General features: G+C 53.2%; 2 protein-coding genes across 9 annotated transcripts in view; both read right to left on the reverse strand.

Moving 5' to 3' along the window:
- Positions 1–7449, reverse strand: part of LOC116660808 (adhesion G protein-coupled receptor B1-like) — a 57859-nt gene extending 50410 nt beyond the window's left edge. For all 4 annotated transcript variants that reach the window (XM_032471102.1, XM_032471103.1, XM_032471104.1 and 1 more), the window contains exon 1: positions 6949–7449. In XM_032471102.1, the coding sequence (XP_032326993.1) occupies positions 6949–7415 (467 nt within the window). In that variant the 5' untranslated portion in view covers positions 7416–7449. The remainder of the gene's footprint in view (positions 1–6948) is intronic.
- A 180-nt stretch (positions 7450–7629) lies between these two features.
- Positions 7630–22025, reverse strand: part of LOC106730781 (adhesion G protein-coupled receptor B1-like) — a 40072-nt gene continuing 25676 nt past the window's right edge. For all 5 annotated transcript variants that reach the window (XM_032471112.1, XM_032471108.1, XM_032471110.1 and 2 more), the window contains 4 exons: positions 16347–16436; positions 14588–14846; positions 12683–13498; positions 7630–7765 (listed from right to left, as the gene is read on the reverse strand). In XM_032471112.1, the coding sequence (XP_032327003.1) occupies positions 7693–7765; positions 12683–13245 (636 nt within the window). In that variant the 5' untranslated portion in view covers positions 13246–13498; positions 14588–14846; positions 16347–16436 and the 3' untranslated portion in view covers positions 7630–7692. The remainder of the gene's footprint in view (positions 7766–12682; positions 13499–14587; positions 14847–16346; positions 16437–22025) is intronic.

Here is a 22025-nt window from a genome sequence, read left to right on the forward strand (position 1 = left end):
TCCCCAGTGTGGGGGCTGGAAAAAGAGCTGGAGCCCCAGCTAGGTCTAAAGAGTGAATGAATGAATGAAGGAAAGACACCCCACCCATCCCAGTGCTGCCTTACACAACAGGGTGATGGGGAGATGGGGTTGAGGATGGTGCTTGGGCTCTGTTTCCTGGGCACAGGTCCTCGCACCCTGCTGCCCTCTCCCTGTGGTCCTCGGTCCAGTTTCCTCTGAGCATCAGTCTCCTCATCCCGCTCCTGCCCCAGCCATGACCTGTGCGCTCGTTCTCCCACGCCCCCAGGGACAGCACGAGTGATCAAGCTCTCACAGCTGCTGGCTGAGCACCAGGCTGAGCCTCCCCGACACCCAGCAGACTGGCTGCTGAGGGCCTCCAGGCCCCTCCGGCCACCCTCCTTCAAGCCCTCTCCTGGGTCTCCATCCTGGCCCTCTCCCCTCAGCAGTCATGACTTCATTCCCCCAAAGACCTGAGCCCTTTAGTAGCCCCAGTGCCATGGGGGACACGATGAGGGACAGCCTCTAAACACTGAGGAGCCATTGAGGAGTGAGGAATGGAGAAGCCTCACATCTGGGGCAAGCACTCCAGGCCATGCTGATGGGCTCGGGAAGAGGCTGCTTCACCCAGGCTTTCTCTCCGAAGGCCACACTTAACCCAGATCACTCCCTCTTCAAGGGACCCTGGTGCCATCATCCTCTTTATTCTCAGGATCGCCCTGAGGCCTCCGCCCTCCCAGCAAAGCAGGGTTAGGGTGAACTCAAGGGCACGCAGCCTCACCAAGCACCTACTGTGGGCCAGGTTCAGGCCGGGCCAGGCACCCTGCATGTGCTGACATGGCACCAAACGTCGTACCAGGAACGAAGGACATGGCACTGCCAAGGCCCAGCTCCAGAACCCAAGCTACACCTCGGCCACTGCCCCATGCCACCTACTCCACTGGGACTGGAGCAAGGGAGCTGGGCTGCCTGAGGGCAGGTCACACCTGGCCTGGCAAGAGGGTCCCCAATGCCACTTGGAGCCTGGCTTCTCTGTGGCCCTGGGGAGCAGACCCACCTCCTGGGGTGAGAATGAGGATGGCACAGATCCCAGAGGGTGGGCTCTGAAGCCAAAGGGCCAGGTTCACATGGTGGCCCCGCACCCACCATCATGGGCCCGTCAAGTACATCCCATCCCAGCCTCACACCCATCATCTGAGGACAGATTGATGCCTGAAATGGGAGATGACAGATGTGGACACGTTACTGGGATCAGAGTTGATCCCAGGGAACCCACTTTGATGGCCAGCAGGTGCAGTGTCCAGGTGCTCTCCTCTGGAGAGGTCTGCTGGACAGGTGCAGAGTCCCCTCCCAGCGGTCCCCGTGCCTGTTCTGGGAACCAACCATCAAGGGGGTCTGATGAATGAACTGGTCACTAGGAAGGGACACCAACTACCCCAATTTGGAAGGCGGGGCTCCTTCTCCCTGCTGAGTTATGTGGCAACCGAGAACTCCACACCCCCCCCACGCCCTTGCAGAAACTTCTCTCCTCTCAGAGCCAACCCTCCCACGGGTCCCACTTTCCCCTGAACCCAGAGGCAGAGTCCCTCTGCCAGACAAGGGACGGATAGAAGGGGTGGCTCCAACCTTACTGGGGTGGGTGTGCACCGTGCTTGACCCCTGAGCTTCTAGCTGTGCAGTAGAGGCCCAGGGAGGACTTGCCAGGGAGGGCCGTGGGTGGGGGCAGGGCTGAGCTCTGCATGGACCCTGACTCTGGGGGGGCCAAGGGCCTGGTTCTGAGCCCCATCCTGGGTCTGGACACAATGCCTTGTGATCCCACAAGGGAAGCCTCTCTGCTCTCATTGTTCAGATGGGAAGATGTGAGCCTGTCCACGTGAAGCAATGCCCTGCCTCCCCTATTGAGGAGGGGGCCGAGTGGGATGGGGCTCCACACTCTTCAAAGAAGGTTGCTCCCACCAAGGTTGGCTCTCTGGGGAGCAACCTGGGCAAGGGAGTCCTGCCTTCCCCCTGCCCCTGCTCCATGCTGGTCACCTCAGTACACAGAAGCCTTGCGTCTCAGACCATCCAGGAACCAAATGTTCACTCCACGTACAGCAGAGACAACTGAGACTCAAAGAAACGTGGTCCAGACAGCCAGGAGGGTCTGCCCTGGAGACAGCATGGAGGCCCAAGTCTCAGAAGACAGGTGAAGCCAGGGTCTCAAGGATACTGCACAAATAGGACTTCACTCTGAACTGGGAATGTTGTGGAAGGACCCTGGGGGCCAGGGGCAGGAGAAGGGGAACAGACCAGAGCCTGGAGGAAGGCAGGGAGCCCCAGGACTGCCTCCATGCCCTTGGGAAAGGGTAGGGGAGAGGCTCTGAAGGTATGAGAGCCGAGGCTACCCAGACATCGGGCCTTCAACACTGCCACTTCACTCAGGTGACCTCAACAGCCCATGACCATCCCTATTTGGGAGATGCAGACAGAGGCACCAAGTTATCCACCAGGCTGACAAGGAGAGGAGCTGGGATCAAACCCAGGATCAGATTCCAAGTGCTCTGTTCACTGGCCCCTAGACTAAGGCTGCCTGCCAAAACTGACCACAGGGTCCCCCGCCTGGCACTCTACACCTCAGTGGTCTCCCTGCTGAGCCATCCCACCCCATCACACTGAGATAAAGGGAAAGAAGCCTGGGATCCAGGAGACAGGACTGGAAGCAGGGCCAGGGTGGGCCCAGGTCCCAACTGGAAGCCTAAGTGACAAGGAAACTGGCAGTGGGTGGGAGAGAGAGGATGCCCCTTGGTTCCAAGGCAACTGCTGCAGCGCTCAGTCTTTCAGGATAGACTCAGGTTAGGCCTCAGCTGCTAAAACACCGATTATTTCAGGGCTGGTTACCTTGGTAACTCAGGTGGTGAAGATGTGGTGGGAGGAGGGGGCGGAGAGGAGGGATCAGATCAGGATAGGCCACGCAGGGGGCCAGTGGCTCACAGGACTGCCCGCCCCCCAAGCCTAGACATGACCCTGGTCACACACTGAGTCTTGATCTTCACCAGACTGACTTCTGATCCTGGACACAGGGTGCTTGGCCCCAGTAATACACAAGCCCTGATTCTGGTCACAGACCACCCCCCGACCTTGGCTGCACTTTCACCACAGAGCGACACTCAACTACCGGTGGATGCTCTGCATCACGTATGGAGCCCTGATCCCAGAAACTGACTGCCCCCTGACCTTGGCCATGCTCCCATCATGGAGGGACACTCAGCGAGTGGTGACTGCTAGTTTTGTTATCATTGTTGTATCTTTAACGTGTGTCCCACTCATAGCTGACACTTGACAAATGTTATTCAGACTACTGCATCCACAATGGGGGACTGTCCACAAGGACTCCTGGGGCCCGCAGTGCTGGGCAGAGGCTCTCAAGACCCCCTTTGCTGGGTGGCCACAGGGCTCCTGGGCTGGGTGGGCTATTAGGGGGCAGCAGAGCAGTGGGCAAGGCTGGGGGTTGGGCTGCGCCTCTCAGGCCCAGACAGAAGCAGCCATTCTTCCCTGGCTCAATGCCCCCTCTGTCTGTAAGCCTCATTTCTGTCTCATTACTGCATTAACAGAGCCAATTAATGGTGGCCAGGTAGCCTTGGCCACCTAGGAGAGAGGGCACATGGTGAGGGGGCTCCCAGCCTCCTTCCCACCCTGATGGCCCAGCCTGGAGGCTGTGGCCTCCCTGGCCCCTGTGGCCCCAGTCGGCCAGGATGAGGGCCCTGCGAGAGGCCTGCATCCTGCTAGGCCTTCCTGCTTCCTGGGCAGAGCTCTCAGCCCAGCAGGTGGGGCAGCAGAGGCAATGGGTCAGCCCCTGTCCATTCCTGCCCTGCTCTCACCTACCAGGCTGGTTCCCTAGGCATCCAGGGCGTGGTCCAGAGCCTCTGAAGTTAGGGCCTGTCCTGGGGCAACGGGACTCCTCCTCAGCCCCCTGCATGGATGTGCAAATGAGGACCACAGGGGACAGGACCTCTCTCTGAATTCCCCCACAGTCCCCAGTACCCCCTACCCCAGCACCCATGGGTCCTGACTTGGCCCATATGACCAGGAGTAGGAAAATGCACAAAGACTACCATGAGAGAGAGAGGGACATGGAGCTGAGAGGCCAGGGGAGCGGGAGAGTAGCTGCAGAGATGCCGCCAGGTGGAGACAAGAGGTGGAGGACAGAGGACAATTGCTCTGGCCCAAGAAACACTTCCCAGCCAGATGCGTGATGTAGCTATGTCACATTTGGACAGGCCAGGTGGGGGCAGGCCTGAGAAAGGGCCATGTGTTGGCCTGGGCCTCCTGCTGGCTCCCAGCTGGGCTACAGATGGAGGGACACATGTGACCCAGCCTCCCCTAACCAGGGTGAGGGGCGAAGCTCCCTAGCACAGGCTCAGCCAGCAAGAACTGGGGCCGGGCACCTGCCTAGCTCAGCTACGTGTCTTCTGAATGACTGCTGGACCTCTTTAGTCTGCGTGCCACCCCACCCTGACATACATGTGCACACACACACACTCCTCTTACCAGTAAAGTGCAGTGCAGGAGACACCACGGGCGGGACAACCAGGTGACAAGAGCTGGTTCTGCCCTCTGTCTCCCCCTTACAAGCTGTGTAACCCTGGATGCTGCCTTAACATCTCTGTGCCTCATTCCACTACATAAGCATTAATCCAGGGCCTCCTGTGTGCCGGGTTTCATCAGCCAGCAGGCAAACTCCTCTGCCTTGTTGGGGGCTACATCATGGCAGGACAGAGAATAAGGGCACAGGAATTACCCGGTGTTCACAGGCGATGCCATGTGGGAGGAGAAAGAGACAGGGTGCAGTGAGAGCGTGGCTGGGGCTGCTGCCACTTGAAGCAGCACGGTCAGGGGGTCAGTATGGCCAGGGCACAACAAGCTGAGGGAAGGGGCCCTGTGGGTGTGCGGTTAAGAGTGTCCCAGCCCAGGGAACAGCCTGTGCAAAGGCCCTACACAGGGGGCCGCCTCACTGAGGAGACATCCCCGGGCTGCTGGGAGGAGTAAACTGGTTGACAGGCGGTGCTTCCTGCACAAAGGAGACACTCAGATGTGGCTGCTGTCACCACCACCAAGATCTTTACTTCAAGGTCTCAGAGCATCAAGGCATTCGGAGTCCCAGGCACGCACATGGGGTCTGAGCTGCCTCTGGGCCGAATGATCGTGTCCTGTCCGGCAGCCGAGCTCCCCACTTTATATCGTGGCAACCCCAGCCCTCAGGACCTGCCAGCCATCTTCCCCCAAGGCCCCCAGCCCTGCCACACAGCCTTGACATGCGCTTTGTCACAACTGCTGAAATCAGCCTACACACACACACTCACACGGTGGATTCGAGTACCTCCCACGCTCACAAACACGAAAGAACGCAATGCACACACGTACATACTGACATGCTGGAAGGGGGCAGGCGTGATCGTGTGCACACACGTGCCCCATGCACTGAACACATGCACACACACCCCTTGTACACACTCCACCCTGAAGGAAGGAGGAAAGCTGCCCCAGCCAAGGTGGCAGTGACCTCCACCTTGCCCAGCCCGAAGATCTGCCCTCAGGCCTCCAACCCCAGTGCTGGGGACCCTGATACACGGATGCAAGATTGAGATTTTCTGATGTTTCCTGGATGCCACACTTGCACCCTCTTCCCGGGGTTTTGGCCACCTCTTTCCTCATTTTCTGATCCTCTCCGGCACCACGCTGCTTCAACATGTTTCTCACCCAGGGTACTCGGACAGGGGCCGTGAATAGAAACAGGTCCAGGATAACCAACCTCCTTTGTAACTTCACTTAGCTTATTCTGTGCCTCTACAGATGCTATTCTGTGGGATCCATGAGTGCCACTGGCTCAGGAGAGGCCAACGGCCGTGGACAACATTACCTGGTCCCGTGATGACCTGCTGGCAGGAAAGCCCAGCCCAGACTGGCCCCTGCTGCCCTCCCAGCCCTGGCTAAGGCCCCAGACTCCCGCAACATCCTGCACTTCCTTCAAAGGGGGGCTCCCCTCCCAAGTGTCTGCAGGGTTCCCTACCTGCCCTGCTGCCATGGACGCCCACCCGGGGTCCCAGTTCACAGATCATGCCCTCCTGAACAGGTGCCCCACTCACCAAGGACACCAAACAGCTAAGAAGGTGGACTGTGCCCCAACCCCACCTTGCTGGGACCCGCCCAGCACACTGGTACACCCGCCTTTCCCTCTGACAGCCACAAGGCTTGCCCACACCTCTTTCAGAATCGTAAACACAGGCCCCTGAGCAAGTCAGCCCGGCTCCAGATAACATGCAGCCCCGACACAAGGGAACCCCCTCACCCCGCACCTGACACCTGCTTCTTGTGTTTGGGTGTTACCGCCTCCTCCCTCCCCCGACCTGGAAGGCAGCACCAGGACACAAAGGACTTTCCTTGTACCTCTTCACTGTTCTTAGTCCCTGGAGCAGAACACCTCCCAGGAGCTGGGGAACTAGCTGTAGGATAAGGATTTGTGCAGCCACGACACAGGCAGCCCCCAAATGGCATCTCCTGACCACACATCCCGAAGGCCAACTCTCATTCTGCCCCCATGTCCCAGGAAACCCCTGCAGGCCACAGCAGCCTACTGGCCCATTAAAACCATCCTACCTGCAGAAGAGGAGGGGCCTTCCCCCAGCCAGAAATGAAAAACTCCCTCATCTTGGGAGAAACCAGACGCATCCTTCCCTGCACAGTCAGCAAGCACCTCCCAGTGTGCCGGCACCACGCCCGGCCCTGGGGGCCTCAGGCAGGCACCCCAGGTCCCTATTCTCTCAGTGAGCCTGCAGAGAACTTCTCAGTGCAACTGGTTTCTCCAAGGGAGTGCTCAGGGACGGGTGGCCAGGGCAGGCCTGAAGAGGAGACCTTCTCCCCCGTGCCCTCTGCCCAGAATGCTGCTCTCTGCACCTCTCCCCAGTGGTCACTCACCTGGAGCGCATCCCCACCCCATCCTGGGTCAGGCTGGTGAGGCAGTTCTCAGGACCACCAGCCAAGTCACGGGGGTTGTGGTTGCCCATGACCAGGTGTTCCACAGAGAAGCTGTCGCTGGGGTGGGAAGGCCCCGCCCTGGGGCCCGGTGTCATCTGCTGTCTCTTGATCTGCAGGAACTGCTTACTGGCTTGCAGGAAGGCCAGGGGCACCGAGGAATTGCAGAGCCTCAGCACCTCGTCACAGTTCTCCAGGCCCAGGTAGCTGGGTGTGGACTCCAGGAAGGAGTCTAACTGGTAGATGCGGACGCAGGCGGGGCTGCTGCAGGCGGGCACCTTGGCCACCTTCATGCAGAGCTTGTAGCGGTGCAGGTTCGGCTTGCACAGGGTCCAGGAGCAGCACGAGGCATTGGCAGAGAACTCAGTGGCCACCAAGAAGTACCCGAAGAACTTGCCCTGCACCAGCATGGGGCACAGCCCACCCCAGGACGCACATCCATCTCTGAGGCCACACTTGGCTGGTGCCCAAGCAGCAGCAGCAGCAGCAGCGGATGGAAAACCCACAGGGCGCCTGGGGCAGCGGCCTGGCTCCTCATCCTAGCTAGAGGGACTGCCAAGGTTCCACAGGCTGAGCAGGCAGACATGGGCCAGGCTTTGACATGCCAGGGTCTGGCGGCGAATAGGGCCAGGCCGGGCTTGGGCCAGGTTGCAGAGCTCTGAGCGGAGGCAGGAAGAAGAGAAGGCTTCAGGCGACCAAGGGGCAGCAGTGGCTCCTAACATCCGGGGACTGGACGCCAGCCTGGGGCTGCCAGCGGCAGCTGGAAGAGAAAGCAGAAGAGAGCACTATCAGCCCCATGGGGAGCTGGGACTCGAGCATGCTGGGGGCAGTGACAACCCCGAGCTTGGGGCCCTCACACAGGACCCGGGCCTGCTCTCAAACACCTGCTCTATGCACCTGTCTGTCACCTGCCAGTATGTTCACCTGCAGGGGCTGGAGGGGCAGGAAGCCAGGGGCCCAGGCACAACCTCTCCCACATAGGCCTGGGTGGGAGTAGTGGGCAGCCCCAGACAGGGCTGCAGGCCACATACGCCTTGGCTGTGCCCATCTGGACAGACTGGCATGGCCCCTCTGCTCTGGGCCTGCCTGCAAGCCCCGTGGTGACCATGGGGGTCATTCCCATTCTGGGCCTCTGTGGCCTCTCTGACCTCACCCCTCCCCAACCCCATCTTTCAGGGAAGGATCTGTAAACTCAGCCAGAGGAGAAAGATCATTTCAGCCATCCCACAGCCTCCCTGCAGCTCCACTCTCTGAACTTCAGCCCATGTGGGTGCAAACTCCCCTCCCATCTCTGCCTCCTCGCATAAAAAAATGACCTATTCATTGGAGGATGAAGGCAGGGTCAGACCCAGGTCTCTGGCCGTGACTTTGACATCCAACTGCCTCCTCTCAGCACCCTCCCACCCTGCCCCCTGTCACAGGGCCACACAGGTGCCCACATCAGCCTCCCATCTGCAATCCTGCCAGAAAGCTCCTTCCTTTATCCCCCACCCAGATCCTCCTGCAGCCACTGAGTCCAGGCTTCTGCCTGGACGGATCCCTGCATCCTGCCTTGGCAAAGTCAGCAAGGTTGCACTCCCCCATTTCATGGTGAGGAAACCGAGGCTCAGGCAAAGTCACAGTAAGGAGGCTTGAGTACCCACACCTGAACCCCACAGACTGACCCCCATCTCGTGACCCTGGGGTCACCTGCCCTGCTCCAGGAGAGGGTGCCGGCTACGTGCCAGCCACTCACACCCAGGGGAGGGTGGCAGCTCTTGGCCCAAGTGAGCGGGGATGCAGTAGAGCTGTCCTGGCCTCAGGAAGCCAGCACCGCCCTTCCTCGATTCGCCCCCACGTGAACTCTGGGAAGTTCCTTCTGCCTACGAGCCTCAGTTTTCCTACCCTTCCCAAAGCCCCTGGCCGGCCACCACCCCACACAGCAGCAAGGCCAGAGGGCAGAGGAAGGAGACTGAAGTCTGTGCCCCAGAGCTGGCCCAGCCTTGTGGTGTTGGCACCTCTGCTCTGCATACCATGTACGCACTGGCCGCCTGCCCACAGGGACTCCTTGCTTCTTGCTGCCTGGGCCTAGCTGGCCAGCGACATAAGGTCGGTCACTGCTCTGCAGTCCCCTCCTAGCGTCTGTCCTGACAGGTCTGTAGGCATGGCAAGAGCTGGATGTGGGCGGCCTCCGGCTCTGGGCCAACGGGGCCAGGACGGCTGGACTTGAGCTGCCCCTCTTATGGCTGTGTGGACTCGGGCCTGTCCCTCACCTCCCAGCCTCGGTGTCCCCATATGTAAGGTGGGAGTGAGGCTTCATGCACTCAGATAAGCATTAAGAGCTTGACCTGCTGGTTTACCCAGAGATAGAGCAGGAGGGGACCTCAGGGGGAGAAAGGCTGGTTGGGGATGCTGGCTCACCAGGGGCAGCACTGTGGGGGGTCTTCAGTGGCAAATGTTCATGTCCTCTGAGGAGGCAACTTGCCAACTCCTCATGCTGCCCCTCCAAGCAGTACTGGGCACACCCACACTTGGCCCCTATCACTGGGAAGCCTGTTCTCCTGCCCTGCCTCTGGACCATTCTGAGGACACTCTTGGTGGTGGGCAGAGCCATCTGCCCTGACCTCCTAATCAACATCTGGGGACAGAGACCGGGGCCAAGGTCCCACGGCCAATCCCATACCTGGGAAGGTGCCCACCCGGCCTGATGGCAGGGTGGCAGTGGGACCTGAAACCTCTCCTGAGCCTCAGCCCCAGCTGCAGCACGCCCTCCCCTGCACCCAATTTGGGACCTAATGCAGCCACCAGCCCCCAACCCAGGGCCCCAGCCCCAGAACGGACCCTCTCTGATGTCCTGGAGAACCCCAGCAGAAAGTCTGACCACAGTCCAGTGCCTCCCCCAACACCACCTTGCGTGACAGCCGCTTCACTCTGTCCTGTCCCCACTGACTAGGTGTCAAGGCTATTTCAAAACCCAGCACCTTCCCCCTCGAGGGGCCTGTACAGACTAAGATGGTCCAGGCTGGGCCCATACCCTCCCCTCCTCATTCCAGCCCCCTGGCAGCCCACACCACAGCCCTCCTGTCTGGAAAGTAGGTACAGCCCGGAGTAGACGCTCAGATTGTGTGCTGGGGGTGACAAGGTGGTGGAGGCAGGTGAGGGCAGGGCTGCCTCCACCACGCTGTGCACTCGCAGGCCTGGAGGGAAGAGCAGGGCTCACGGAGGGAGGGGACCACCACTGGGCTCCATCCTGTGCCGGGTGCTGGGTCTCTGCAGCAGCAGTCCTAAAGGTACCTGCTGCAGCTCCACTTTGCAGACGGGCACTTGGGGGCCACAGAAGAGCAACCCTGGGGGGAACTCCCAGGTCCTGGGCGCCCAAGACTGGATCCAAGCCCAGGTCTGTTGGATGAATCCCTGCTCTCTGCATGGCCTGGCACTGCCCCAGGACAGGCAGAACCGATCTGAATTCTGCCCCTGTCCCAGGGCCCATGGGAGCCGGACCAAGTCGAGGCCCTCCCAGCATCCCTGTGGGCCGGCCTCATCTGCACCAGCTCACTCCTCTCTCCAGCGCATGTCGGGTGAGCCAGGCCCACACCCTGTCCTGCACAGAGGGCAAGAGGGGGCAGTGAGCATTAGAAGCAGGACAGCACCCCAATCAGAAATGCCCCAGAGAGCCCACCCTGGCTGCACAGGGGGGCAGACCTTCGGGGAGGAAGGAAGCAAAGGAAAGATGCTCGGGACACAGGAGAGAGAACCTCAGCCCCAGCTGGGCTGTGGGGCCTGGGGGGGGTGGCGATTCTGGCCTGGACCCTGAGGAGGAGGGAGGTACCAATGGGGAGGGAGTTTAGGGGCAGGTCAGGGCAAAGCCCTGTCAGGCAGCCACAGCCCTAGGACTGAGGCTCTGGAGTGAGACTTCAGCTACTCTTGGGACCAGAAGACAGCCCAGAAGAGCCCACCCATGAAGTTCTCAAACAGGGTTCCTTGGAGCCCTGCGACTCCACAGCAGGGACCGTCCTCTAGAACTTGAACCGCTCCACGCCCTGGGCTTTGGGGCAGGCTCTGCTGGTCAGAAGGCAGTCCTGCTATGTGTCTGAGTACCACGGAACTGGCCTGCTCTGCCTCTTCTGGCTGGATCTCGGGGCAGAGCTGGGCAGGGGCCCAGGCTGCCAGCATGGACAGCTCCTGCACCCTCCCACCTCCCAGACCCGCCAATGCCCTGTATCTCTACTCCTCAGAAAAGCCCTCCATACGCTGCTCCACTCACCTCCTCCCCAGCTGCCAAGGACCAGTACTACCAGCATGCTGCCCGGGGAGGTGGGGGGAGCTGACCTCCACCTTGCCCAGACCGAAGATCTGCCTTCCCGGTCTCCCACGCCAGCACTGGGGGCCCCGAAAAATGTTTTTTTTTTTGTTGGTTTTGTGAACTCCACACCTGCCCCCTCTTCCCACGGCTCTGGCCACCTCTTAGCTCCTCTCCTGATCCTCAGCTTTGAGGCTATGAACAAAATCAGGTCCAGGAAAACTGGCTTCCTTTGTAACCCCACGTAGCTTGCTTGGTGCCTCTCCAGAGGCTATTTTGTGGAATCCAGGAGCCCCAATAGCTCAGGAGGGGCCAAAATCCCTGGACCTCGTCACCTGGCCCCACGATGACCCGCTGGCATGAAAGCCCAGCCCAGCCTGGCCCCTGCTGCCCTCCCTGCCCTGGCTGCAGCCCTAGCTTCCCGTGACTCCCTGGGCTTCCTGCAAGGAGGGCTCCCCTCCAAGGATCTGCAAGGCCCCTCGCCTGCCCTGCTGCCATGGAGTCCTGTCCAGTGTCCCAGCGCACTGATAGTGCCCTCCTGTGCAGGTGGCCCGCTCACCAAGGAAACCAAACTGGTAAGAAGGTGAAGTGCCCCAACCCCTCCCACCAGGTTCCCACTCAGCACCCATGCATCCCCCACCTTTGTCGCTGAAGTTCACAAGGCTTGCCCGCACATCTCCCGGAATCTTGAACACGACCCCCTGACCAAATGAGCCTGTAACTCCGGGTGACACACAGGCCCGACAGCAGGGACCCAACCTCCCCATACCCACCGCATTTTATGTTTGGCTATTACTGCCTTCTCCCTCCCATGACCTGAAAGGCAGCTCAGGACACAAAGGACTTTCCTTGTGCCTCTTCACTGCTCCTCGTCCCTGGCACCAGAACACCTCCCAGGAGCTGGGTAACTAACAAGCTGCAGGGTAAGGATTTGTGCGGCCACAAGTGCAACCCCCAAGCTGCACCTCCTCACCACACTTCCCGACAGCCCACTCTCATTTTTCCTCCCGTGTCCCAGGAGGCCCCTGCAGACCCTGCCACAGGCCACAGCAGCCTGCTGGCCCATTAAAACCGTCCTACCTGCAGAAGAGGAGGGGCCTTCCCCCAGCCAGAAATGAAAAACTCCCTCATCTTGGGAGAAACCAGACGCATCCTTCCCTGCACACTCAGCAAGCACCTCCCAGTGTGCCGGCACCACGCCCGGCCCTGGGGGCCTCAGGCAGGCACCCCAGGTCCCTATTCTCTCAGTGAGCCTGCAGAGAACTTCTCAGTGCAACTGGTTTCTCCAAGGGAGTGCTCAGGGACGGGTGGCCAGGGCAGGCCTGAAGAGGAGACCTTCTCCCCCGTGCCCTCTGCCCAGAATGCTGCTCTCTGCACCTCTCCCCAGTGGTCACTCACCTGGAGCGCATCCCCACCCCATCCTGGGTCAGGCTGGTGAGGCAGTTCTCAGGACCACCAGCCAAGTCACGGGGGTTGTGGTTGCCCATGACCAGGTGTTCCACAGAGAAGCTGTCGCTGGGGTGGGAAGGCCCCGCCCTGGGGCCCGGTGTCATCTGCTGTCTCTTGATCTGCAGGAACTGCTTACTGGCTTGCAGGAAGGCCAGGGGCACCGAGGAATTGCAGAGCCTCAGCACCTCGTCACAGTTCTCCAGGCCCAGGTAGCTGGGTGTGGACTCCAGGAAGGAGTCTAACTGGTAGATGCGGACGCAGGCGGGGCTGCTGCAGGCGGGCACCTTGGCCACCTTCATGCAGAGCTTGTAGCGGTGCAGGTTCGGCTTGCACAGGGTCCAGGAGCAGCACGAGGCATTGGCAGAGAACTCAGTGGCCGCCAAGAAGTACTTGAAGAACTTGTCCTGCACCAGCATGGGGCACGGCCCACCCAAGGATGCACATCCGTCTCTGAGGCCACACTTGGCTGGTGCCCAAGCAGCAGCAGCAGCAGCAGCAGATGGAAAACCCATAGGGTGATCGGGACATCGGCCTGGCCTGTCATCTTTGGTGGGGCCACCAGGGTTCCACGGGCTGAACAGGCATGCGTGGGCCAGGCCCTGACATGCCAGGGTCCAGTGGTGAGCGGGGCCAGGCCGGGCTGGGGCCAGGGTGCAGGGGCTCTGAGCGGAGGCAGGAGGAGGAGACGGCTTCAGGAGAGTGAAGGGGCAGCAGTGGCTTCTAACATCCAGGGCCCTGACCCCGGCCTGGGGCTGCCAGCAGCAGCTGGAAGAGAAAGCAGGAAAGGGGACTATGGTGGGGAGTCTTGGACTTGGGCTGCTGGGGGCAGTGACAACCCCAGGCTTTGGGCCCTGAAACAGGCCTCGGCCTTGCTCACAGGCAACTGCTCTCTGTACCTGTCTGCCACCTGCCAGTATGTCCAGGGGAGCAGGGAGCCAGGGATCTGGGCACATTCTTCCCAATCTATGCGTGGGTGGGAGCAGTGGGCAGCTCCGTCCAGGACTGTACACCACATGGGTCTCGGTTGTGCACAGCTCGACAGACAGACTGACATGGGCCCCAGGGCTCTGGGCCTGCCTGCATGCCCCATGGTGGCCATAGAGATCATTCCCACTCTGGGCCTCTCTGACCTCACCCCTCCCCCAACCCCATCTTTCAGGGAAGGATCTGTAAACCCAGCCAAAGGGGATGCAGAACAGGGAAGCAGAGGAGAAAGGTCATTCCAGCCATCCCCCAGCCTCCCTGCAGCTCCACCCTCTGAACCTCAGCCCATGTGGGTGTGGAGACCCCTCCCATCTCTACCTCCTCACAGCAGGAGTGACTGGTTTTTTGGGGGATGAGGGTGGGGTCAGACCTCAGTCTCTGGCTGTGACTTTGACATCCAACTGCCTCCTCTCTGCCCCCACCCACCCTGCTGCCACAGGGCCCCTCAAGTGCTCCCTTCAGCTGCCCACCTGAGCTCCTGCCAGGAAGCTTCCCTCCCTTCTACCTGCTTCCACATTCATTTGCACACACATTCACTTTCATTTGGAAGCAGGAGAAAAGGAGGAAAGAGGATCCAGGCAACGCCTGTGCTAAGGCTCCTGAGCTGCCATTCAGCCTGTAAGTCCCAGCACAACAGGACTAACATCAGTGCCTACAAGTAACAGCTTGTTTTCTCCTTTAATATTTCTATGCTATTCCTTCTTCTACATTTATCAAGTTGACTTGAATAGCTGTGAACCTTGATTAATAACAACGATGGACATGTGCTGCTTCTGATTTTACTGGAATAAATGGAGATGAAATTTATCACAGCAATGGAGCTCATGCACCACGGAGTATCTGGGTTTAATCTCAGCTGCTAGCACTTACCAGGTACGAACGCAGGCAGGTAATTTAATATGAGTCTCCCTTTGCTCACTTATACAACAGTGGATGATTAAGGAAAGCCGACTCTTGCCTCCTCTACACCATTGGTCTTATCAGAATGCTTTCTTCCAGGAGGCAGCACCCCAGGCTTGGCAGCATCTCTACAACCTGGCTGGTGCTGAATGGACACAGCAGCTCAGAGAACGGCTCTGTGACATGGGGAGACATTTGCAGCAATTGTCGATTTACATGGAGATCTTCTCTGAAAACAAAAAAGGCAAGAGAGCAGCATTATGTAATCACATCTATAATTAAGGCTACAGGTAAAAAGTATGTTACTTTGAAACCAAGATCACTTATTGGCCAAGTAACAGTGCTAATTACATCACAGACCTTCTAAACCATGGTATTTCTCACTTTAAATGGAAAAACAATCTTCAGTAACAATATTCAGTGGTGTTGCTTCTAAGTCATACTCACACTACACGGTTAATTTTCTATAAAATGAATCTAATGGTATAGTTCCCTTGCCTAAAAACCTTTAGTCATTCTCCAGTACACAGAAAACTCAGTATATTACTTCTTAGCTTTACATATTAAGTTGTTCACTGTAAGCCCCAAAACCCTATTTTCCAGTCTCTATACTTCTAACCCTTCCCCCTGACACACCATTTATAGCTTAACCTTCTGCTATCGTCCCCACAACATCACCCTCTGAATATGCGTGCTGCTTTGTCCCTTTAACTCTCTACACACCCAGGACCCTTTATCTACAACTCCCTCTTAATTCTGTCTAGAAAACTGACACCAATTATTTAAGCCCAGTTCACGCGTACGTGGGAACTCCTGTCTGACTGTCTCACACAGTCTATCCCTCTCTCCTCTTGTTCCTGCAACACTTTTGCCCATATGTCTCGTGTAGAGCTTTTAACACTATACTATGTTTATACAAGTACTTCTCTGCTTCATATGAAAAAATTAAGGAAAACATTGTACACTTACCTGTGCCCCCAGAGCCTACCATACTGCGGTGCATGGGGGGTGGCCACAGTTGTGAGAAATGAAATACGTGAATGAATGAACTCCATATCTCTCTCTTATGCCAGCTGCCTCCCACTCACGCTCTGGTTTCCATCCTGTGTACGTGTCTCCTACAACTATTATTGCTACATGGAGACCCTGGGTTGTGCTATGTCACTGTCACTGTCCTGTTCCCTATCTCTGTCACTCGTGGCCATAATGGTAGTGAGCAAAGCACCCACCCAGCAGTGCCGTGGTGGTGACGAGGGGAACGCTAGCTCCATGACACAGTACTTTCAACTGGGCATCTCACTACTCAACATTAATACAGCTGTATTCTAGGGAAGATTTCCCAAGAAAAATTCCACTCATCATTAACCCTTTCTGAGGATGACAGAAGTCTGAACAAATAACATGAAACCCAAAGAGAATACTGTTGCAGCTACTACAGCAAAGGGGGGGGGGGCCTCTGTGGTGACGATGTCCAGGGTGAGTGCAGGTTACAGCTCCAGTAATGTCTCTGTGATGTTAGTGTCTCTTATGCACAAAGATGAACACCCTCATGTCCAGACTCAGAGATCCACAACTGCTCCCAAATACACACAAACACACAATGTGTAGAAACTGCTATTAAAAGGAACTATCAACTGAAGAAATAATCACAATCAAAAGTTCTTAAGTGCAGGTTCAATAACTGTCTCTCCATTAGATGTTTCTTCCCAATATATTCTACAAAATTTACCTAAAGTTTTTTTCCTGACTGTTTCAATCTGTTCAGAAAAGTGAGTGGAACCAGCTCTGCAGCTTTACCAGGCTTCAGGGACACAAGTTCCTGGAATGAAAGACAAAAATAAAATGATCTTTAATGCTAAATTTAAATACAATTTCCACAGATGTGAAGCATGAGCACCTACTTCAAAATTTTCATGAGCTTCTACACTGCATTTCAGGAGACCTCAACACAGGGCCTCAATTTTAACTAACGGCATATTGCAAATAAGCAAAATTTTAAAAGTACCATTCAAAACATCAGATTTTGATATAAAACCTATTTCAGAATTCTTAGAAAATGAAAGCACTAAACATTCAGGATTTAGGCGATGACACCTACAGGATGAAAAGGAAAACACACCTCCCCGAACTCCCCTCAGTGAATTTCACACTTGACATCAAAGTAGTAACTTTAAAGAAATGAAAACAAGAATAGAGTTATGATTTTTCTAAGAATTCTGAAATTTTATTTCTGATGCCTGGTGGACTTTGAAATCAGAAGTGTCTTAAGAAACTAACTTAGGGTTGTAACTCGAAGAGGTTGACCACTTTTCGTAAGACCTATTTCTGTAAAATCGAAGACTTTCAATGTGCCCTCCCCTTGAACTTCCCTACATACCACTGGCTCTCCTTTTCTTCTTGAGACTCTCTGCATACTTGGTTTCTGTGACCCTATTCCACCTTTCCAATTGCATGTTCTATTGCTAAAATGCAAAGACTGTCTACAGGACAACATATTATATTGTCAAATAAAAATAAGACAAGTTATTGTGGTTGAAAAATTTACAATATAAATAGTAATTTGTCATAGTATTTGCAGATCAGTAATAATTAGCTGACAGAAATAACTGTAGTTTATACCACTTTTATGCAATACACCTCAAAACAGAGAAGGTAATTATCACAAATGAAAAGGAAATGTTACTACTGATCTTCAGACATTGAAAAGAAACTATTATGAATTAATTTGTGTTGAGAATTTGAAAATTTAAACAAAATGGGTAAATTCCTAGAAAAATATAATTTATTCAACTGATACAAGACATGGAAAACCTGCATTGATTTTTAACCACTAAAGAAAATGAATAGTCAAAAATCTTCCCATATGGAACAATCTAGGCCCAAACAGCTCCACTGGTAAGTCCTAGCAATCATAAGGAAGGAGTATTTCCAACATTAAATCTCTTATAAAAAATTGAAAAGAAGAAACTTCTTCAGCTCATTGTATAAGGCTAACAAAATTCTGATACTAAATCCAACAGAAGATAAGAAAGAAAAGGAAAATTACAGATCGATCTTAATCATGAACACTGATACAAACATCCTAAATAAAAACAAAATTCAAAATGTATAAAAAAGATAATACATTAGGATCAAGTTACAGTTATCCACAGAGTTCAAGGCCGGTTTAATATCAATAAAATTTACAATGACAATATAATAAGGGAGAAAAGGTAGTAAAATTTACTGTTGAGAAAAACTGTTAGCATACAAAAAATAGACTTCCATAAAAAAACTGTATAGTAAATACTGCACATGTTAGAAATAAAAGCTTTTTAATATAAACAATAGCACTATTGTGCTAAATAGTATAAAGTTGTGACAGTAAATCTAACAATCTAGAGGTGAAAATCTCTACAGAGAAATTTATAAAACTTCATAGAAAGAAAACTGAATAAAGGGTTATGCCAAGTGGTCATTAAATAGAAGACTCATAATGTAAAGATGTCAATTTAAATTGAAACTGAATGACAGATTCAATGCAATCCCTATCAGAATTGTAAGGTTAAAACAGTTTTTGGGGGGAACTTGACAAATTGATTCCAAAATGTGTTTGGAAGTATCAAAGGTCAAGAATAGCCAATATTCTCCTAAAGCTATCAAGACTTATAATAAAGCAACAATATTTAGGACAGTGTGGTACTGATGTAGAGACGAAGCTCAGTCAAACAGTTTTAAAAGGGCCCAGAAAAACAGACCAAGCATGTAGACCCTTGCTACACTCATGGTAAGGCCGCACTGCTGAGCATGGGGAAAGGCAACCTTTCAACACAACTGCTGCTAGGAGAACCAGGCATCCATATTTTAAAAAATTAGATGGATCTCCACCTCAAACTACATACCAAACTGCTTTCAGATGGATCTAAGATTTAAAGATGAGAAAAAAAAAAAAGAAAACTTCTACATAATAAAGGAGAACTTCTCCTTTGATATGGAAACAAAAAATTATTTTGACTACTTCAGAAAAAGAAAAATGCTTTTATTAAAAAGAACCATAGAAAAAAGCCACAGAGAAGGTATTTGCAACAGGTATCACTGAAAAAAAGACTTAACATCCAGGTACATAAAGAACTCCTACAGATCAATAAGGACAAGACATTCCACCAGAAAAATGGGCAGAAGACTTGAACAAGCACATCACAGAAAGGAAATTTAAATGGCCAACAAATATAACCAGCCTACCAATCTCATTAGTAATTAAGGATATGTAAATTTAAAATGTAATGAAATATTATATCATTACGCATACACTAGATTGGTAAGATGTTTAAATCAAGCAAGAATATAGAGCTAATGGCAGAGGGAGGGAGGCTGCTCTACAGAGCTGGTGGATTTGCCCCAGGCTCCTTTCTCCCCCATACCAGGCTTGCGGGCAGCCTTTGCTGTGCCCAGTGGCGGGACACACATTTCCTAATTTGCTTACTGGAGGCTGGTAAGATGTGGTCAGCTGGTAGCAGTCAGGTGGCCCCCACCCACCTCCTAGGAGCAGGCAGACTGGGACATGTGGTCCCGCGACCTGAGGCAGCAGAGGCCACCCCCAAGCCAGGCCACAAGGGAGACTGGAGCAAAGAGGCCAGCTCCTCCAAGGCAGGCACCCTCCCTCAGCTGACCCCTCCTCCCTGACTGCACCATGCCCACCTCCTGTGAGCTTGCTGACCTGGAGACATGCCTACAGCGAACTTGAGGCAGCAGAGGCCACCCCCAGGCCCGGCCACAGGGGAGATGGGAGCAAATGACTGGTTCGAAAGGGGCAGCACCCCTCCTCCCACCGCTGCTGCCACTGCTGCTACCATCCTCCCAGCCCCCTGACTGCACTGAGCCCATGGTCTTACCAAAGTGGGTACAGAGGGAACATATTTCAACATAGTAAAAGCTATTTATAGCAAACCTACAGCCAGCATAATACTCTACAGTGAAAAGCTGAAAGCCTTTCTGCTCAAATCTCAAACAAGACAAGGATGCCCACTCTCACCAACTCTATTCAATACAGTATCAGAAGTCCTAGCATAGAAATTAGACAACAAAAAGAAAAGGGATCCAAGCTGGAAGAAAAGAGGTAATAAACTTGTCATATGCGGATGACACGGTACTATACACAGAAAACCCTAAAGACTCCGCAGAAAAACTGTAAGAGCTAATGAAAGAATTCAGCAAGGTAGCAGGATACAACATCAACATACAGAAATGAGTGGCATTTCTTAACACGAAAGTAATAATCCCTTTTAAAACTGCATCCAAAAAAATAAAATACTTAGGAATAAATCTGACCAAGGAAGTGAAAGACATATGCGGAGACCTACAAAACACTAAGTAAATTAAAGAGAATTTAAAGAAATGGAAAGATATCCCATGTTCTTGCATTGGAAGAATTAATATTGTTCAAACGGCCACACTGTCCGAACGAATCTACAGATTTAATGTGATCCCCATCAAATTACCCAGGACATTTTTCAAGGAATTACAACAAATTATCTTCAAATTTATATGGAATCACAAAAGACCCAGAATTATCAAAGCATTACAGAAGAAAAAGAATGAAGCTGGAAGAATAACCTTCCCAGACTTCAGACAATATGACAGAACTGCAGTCAAAACAGCCTGGTATTGATACAAAAACAGACACATGGATCAATGGAACAGAACAGAGAGCCCAGAATTAAACCCACAAACTTTTGGTCAATTAATCTTTGACAAAGGAGGCAAGAATAGACAATGGAGTAAAGACAGTCTCTTCAGCAAATGGTGTAGGGAAAACTGGACAGCTGCATGTAAATCAATGAAATTAGAATATTCCCTCACACTATACACAAAAATAAATTCAAAATGGCTAAGACTTGAACATGTAGACAACACACTATAAACCTTAAAAGAAAACATAAGCAAAACATTACCTGATATACATCTCAGCAATGTTCTCCTAGGACAGTCTACCCAAGCAACAGAAATAAAAGCAAAAATAAACACATGTGACCTAAGTGAACTTACAAGCTTTTGCACAGCAAAGGAAACCATAAACAAAACAAAATGTCTATCTACAGAATGGGAGAAAATACCTGTAAATAATTCAACTGACAAAGGCTTAATTTCCAGGATACATAAACACCTCATAAAACTTCATAACAAAAAACAACCAACCCAGTCCAAAAATGGGCAGATCTAAACAAGCATTTCTCCAATGAAGACTACAAATGGCCAATAGGTACATGAAAAAATGCTCACTATCGCTAATTATTAGAGAAATGCAAATCAAAACTACAATGAGGTATCAGCTCACACAAGTCAGAATGGCCATCACTCAAAAGTTCATGAAGATAAATGCTAGAGAGGGTGTGGAGAAAAGGGAACCCTCTTACACTGCTGGTCAGAATGTAGTTTGGTATAATCATTATGGAAATTCCTCGAAACACTAAAAATAGACTTACCCTATGATCCAGCAATCCCACTTCTGGGCCTAAATCTAGAGGGAACTCCAATGCGAAAAAAAATACCTGCCTCCCAGTATTCATAGCACCACTATGTACAATAGCCAACACATGGAATCAACCTAAATGAAGGAACAGGTGACTGGATAAAGAAGTTGTGGTATGTTTATACAATGGAATACTACTCTGCCATTAAAAAGGATAAAATAACGCCATTTGCAGCAACATGAATGGACCCAGACATCATCATTCTAAGTGAAGTGAGCCAGAAACAGAAAGAAAAATACCATACATCACTCATGCGTAATCTAAAAAAGACACTATGAACTCCTCTACAAAACAGAAACAGACTTGCAGACTTAGTGAACAATCTTATGGTTACCAGGGAAGGAATAAATTTGGGGGTTTGAGATTAACAAATGTTAGCCACTATATATAAAAATCGATTTAAGAGAAAGTTTTTTCTGTATAGCTCAGAAATCTACATTCAATATCTGAAAATAACCTATAATGGAAAAGCTGCTACAGCCACCAACTGAGGAAGCAAGAGAAGAAAGGAGAGTTAGTTATCCTGGGCTAAAGCTTGGTCCTTGGAAAGTCCTTGCCCACCGCTGATGCTGACCCCTGACTGCACTGCGCCCTCCTCCCAGGAGAAGGCTGACATGAAGACATGCGCCCTACGAACCTGTGGTCGCAGAGGCTGTCCCCAGGATAGGCCCCAGGAAAGATGGGAACAAGTCACCTGCTAGAGGAGGACAGCACCCCTCCCCGCCGCCGCCCTCTAACCTCACTGCCTCCCAGGAGCCCACTGACCTAGGAACAAGTGTCCTGCGAACCTGGGGCAGTGGGGGGAGAGGGGAGTTGCCAATGGAGACTGGTTGATTTGCCCCCATCTCCCCCGCGACAGGGCCGGGGGGGGCGGCCTCTGCTGCCCCAAGCACATCCCC

The sequence above is a fragment of the Camelus ferus genome, chromosome 31, assembly GCF_009834535.1.
Source record: "Camelus ferus isolate YT-003-E chromosome 31, BCGSAC_Cfer_1.0, whole genome shotgun sequence".
Taxonomy (NCBI): domain Eukaryota; kingdom Metazoa; phylum Chordata; class Mammalia; order Artiodactyla; family Camelidae; genus Camelus; species Camelus ferus.